General features: G+C 36.7%; 1 protein-coding gene across 1 annotated transcript; it reads left to right on the forward strand.

Moving 5' to 3' along the window:
- The first annotated feature begins 304 nt into the window (after positions 1 to 304).
- LOC119525557 (olfactory receptor 18-like) lies at positions 305 to 1,246 on the forward strand. The gene has a single exon (XM_037824328.1). It carries the CDS (start codon positions 308 to 310, stop codon positions 1,244 to 1,246), a length of 939 nt encoding a protein of 312 aa, XP_037680256.1. The 5' UTR covers positions 305 to 307.
- The last annotated feature ends 1,663 nt before the right edge of the window (positions 1,247 to 2,909 follow it).

Genomic DNA, 2,909 nt, shown 5'->3' on the forward strand with positions numbered 1-2,909 from the left:
TCAGTGAAGGAAATATATATTTAAATGCATTCATGGCTGTTTTTCAGCTTTGTTCCCTTGCTCCAAGTATCTCTATAGTGGGTGTATAGAGTCACAGGTGAAATGCAAATAAACCAATAAAAACATTCTAAATAGAATGAGTATATAATAAGTGAAAAGAATTACTAAGGTACTGGTATGTATGTTCCTTAAGGGTGACTACTTTACATATGAATTCTTGAATCTGAAATAAAGACACAGTGATGGGTGGCTATATACTATTTGCTTATAACGGACCTCTTTTCTTTTCCATATATGGCTCTGCTTCATGGAATCACAGAATCTAACCAGTGTCTCAGAATTCCACCTGTTAGGGCTCTCAGCTGATCTAGAACTACAACCTCTCCTATTTGGGCTATTTTTGACCATGTATCTGGTCACTGTCCTGGGGAACCTACTCATCATGCTGACCATCAGCTCTGACTCCCACCTCCACACCCCCATGTACTTCTTCCTCTTCAACCTGTCCTTGGCTGACATCGGTTTCACGTCTACCACAGTCCCAAAGATGCTTATGGATATTCACACCCACCGAGGAGTCATTTCCTATACAGGCTGCCTGATTCAGATGTCCTTGTTTATTCTTTTTGGTTGTTTTGACAGTCTGATTCTGACTGTGATGGCTTCTGACAGGTTTGTGGCAATCTGTTACCCCCTCCACTATCCAGCTATCATGAATCCCCGGCTGTGTGGCCTGCTGGTTCTGCTGTCTTTTGTCTTCAGTCTTTTGGACTCCCAGCTACACTGCTTAATGGTGTCACAGCTAATATTCTGTTCAGATGTAGAAGTTCCTCATTTCTTCTGTGACCCTTCTCAACTTCTTAAACTTGCCTGTTATGACCCCTTCTCCAGTAGCATATTAGTATATTTTATTGTTGCCATCTTTGGTGGAATACCTGTCTCTCTGATCATTTTCTCTTATACACAAATTGTTTCCACAATTCTGAAAATTCCATCTTCAGGTGGGAAGTATAAAGCCTTCTCCACCTGTGGCTCTCACCTGGCAGTTGTTTGCCTATTTTATGGGACAGCGATGGGAGTGTATCTGAGTTCAGATTACTCACATTCACCCAGGAAGGGTATGTTGGCCTCAGTCATGTATATGCTGGTCACCCCCATGCTGAACCCCTTCATCTACAGCCTGAGGAACAGGGACATCAAGAGGACCCTGGGGTGGATACTCAGGAGAACACCCGAATCTCAATGATCTCAATGACTGTGCTTTAGTTTTTTTTTTTTTTTTTGGATTAAAAAAAGACCTAAAATCCAAATATCTGAAAATTAAATTATGCCCCTTTGGTCCTAGAATTTTTCAAATTTTCATGTCTCTCGTGTTTTATTTTCTTTTCAAGTCTCATATCTGAACATACAGTCTTTTGGGGTTGCAGGACCGTAGCTGTGGGTAGGATGTGTTATTGCACTTTCCAGTCCTTCATTTCTTCATTTTTAATCCTACCTAGTTTACTGACATCAATTTAGGATTAATCAAATAATGTGTGCACATGGTAAGTATCCATTAAATATAGATATCATTGTGATCATCCTCTCTAAGGATCACCCTTTCAGCAAATTGTTTGAATTTACAGTATAATTTAATCTGGATGCCTGGAAATCCTTTATAATTTAATACTTTAGAACAAGAACAATAGAAAGACAGGGGTTGAATTCCATTTATTTTGTACTTAAAATCTAGCACACTGAGGGAAGAGTTCTACGCTACGTGTACTCACAAAATGATGGAAAAAGTTATCCATTTATCTTACAAGAAAATATGAAGATATATTGTGACCCTTACATCCAGCATTTTCATTTCTCCTTGTTCCACTTGATGTTCTTTACCAAAATCTAAGAATTCCTGTGAGTAGAAATACACATTTTGTTTGCTGGTATTATTAGGTTAATTCAGAGGGATGTATTTTACATCTTCTAATAATATGTGTGCAAGGGGTGAATTTTACACCTTTTAATATGTGAAAGAATAATAGATACAGTATAATTGGTGTGTGTTGATAAGTTCTATGAATAATGCTAGGATAAGAAATTGTGGGTGATTTTGTTATGTTTTTTGTATTGTTCCATATGCTGGTGGGTATAAACCAATTACAAAAAGATAACTTCAAGATGTTACTTCATTTAAGATGTGGCCAAACTGAATCTGTGTGGGATTCATACGGATTATTGGAATAATTTATAAGTAGAGAGAAAGTTGGATAGAGATAAAAGCAATGGAGAGCAGCCAGAAACTGGGTGATAACAGAACTCAAGAGGAGAAATGACAAGGCATTTCCAAGTTAATTGCCATTTGATAGAAAAGCCAAGGAAAACTAAAGGTTGCCAACCAGCAAGAAGACCAGACTATGAGGAAGCAAGCATACTAGCCTTCTGAGCCAATAAATTCCTGGTATAAATTCAACCCAGTGTATGAAATTTATCATAGAAGCTAGAAAAATAAAACAATGTTTAAATGCAATAATCTTTGGTTTCCATATGACTTTCACCTGCACTAGTCACTGGTAGGAAATCAGAATGTGATGCCTTGTATTAACTATAACACCAGCATTCTAAAATATCTCAATATACAACATTCCCCCTTTAATTCATGTGTACACACAAAACATTTGTGAGTTTCATAAAATTTAAAACAGAAAAGTTAAAGTGATGGAGAGAAAAGGAAATTCAATCTTGATTTGATGCACAATTTAGGTTTTAATGTCATTCCATGACTAACTTTCTTGAGATATGATACACTACAACTCTTTCCACGTAATTGAAAAAAAAGATTAAGACTTTTGGGGATTGCATTCATCAATAAACCTGCTATCCCAATAATGATTTGTATCTTAATTCCAAATTATGAATACTTTTAAGTG

The sequence above is a fragment of the Choloepus didactylus genome (assembly GCF_015220235.1).
Source record: "Choloepus didactylus isolate mChoDid1 chromosome 25 unlocalized genomic scaffold, mChoDid1.pri SUPER_25_unloc2, whole genome shotgun sequence".
Taxonomy (NCBI): Eukaryota; Metazoa; Chordata; class Mammalia; order Pilosa; family Megalonychidae; genus Choloepus; species Choloepus didactylus.

Bases quoted from the DNA above. Each gene is read 5' to 3' on its own strand.
- LOC119525557 (XM_037824328.1), top strand. From the start codon at position 308: ATGGAATCACAGAATCTAACCAGTGTCTCAGAATTCCACCTGTTAGGG.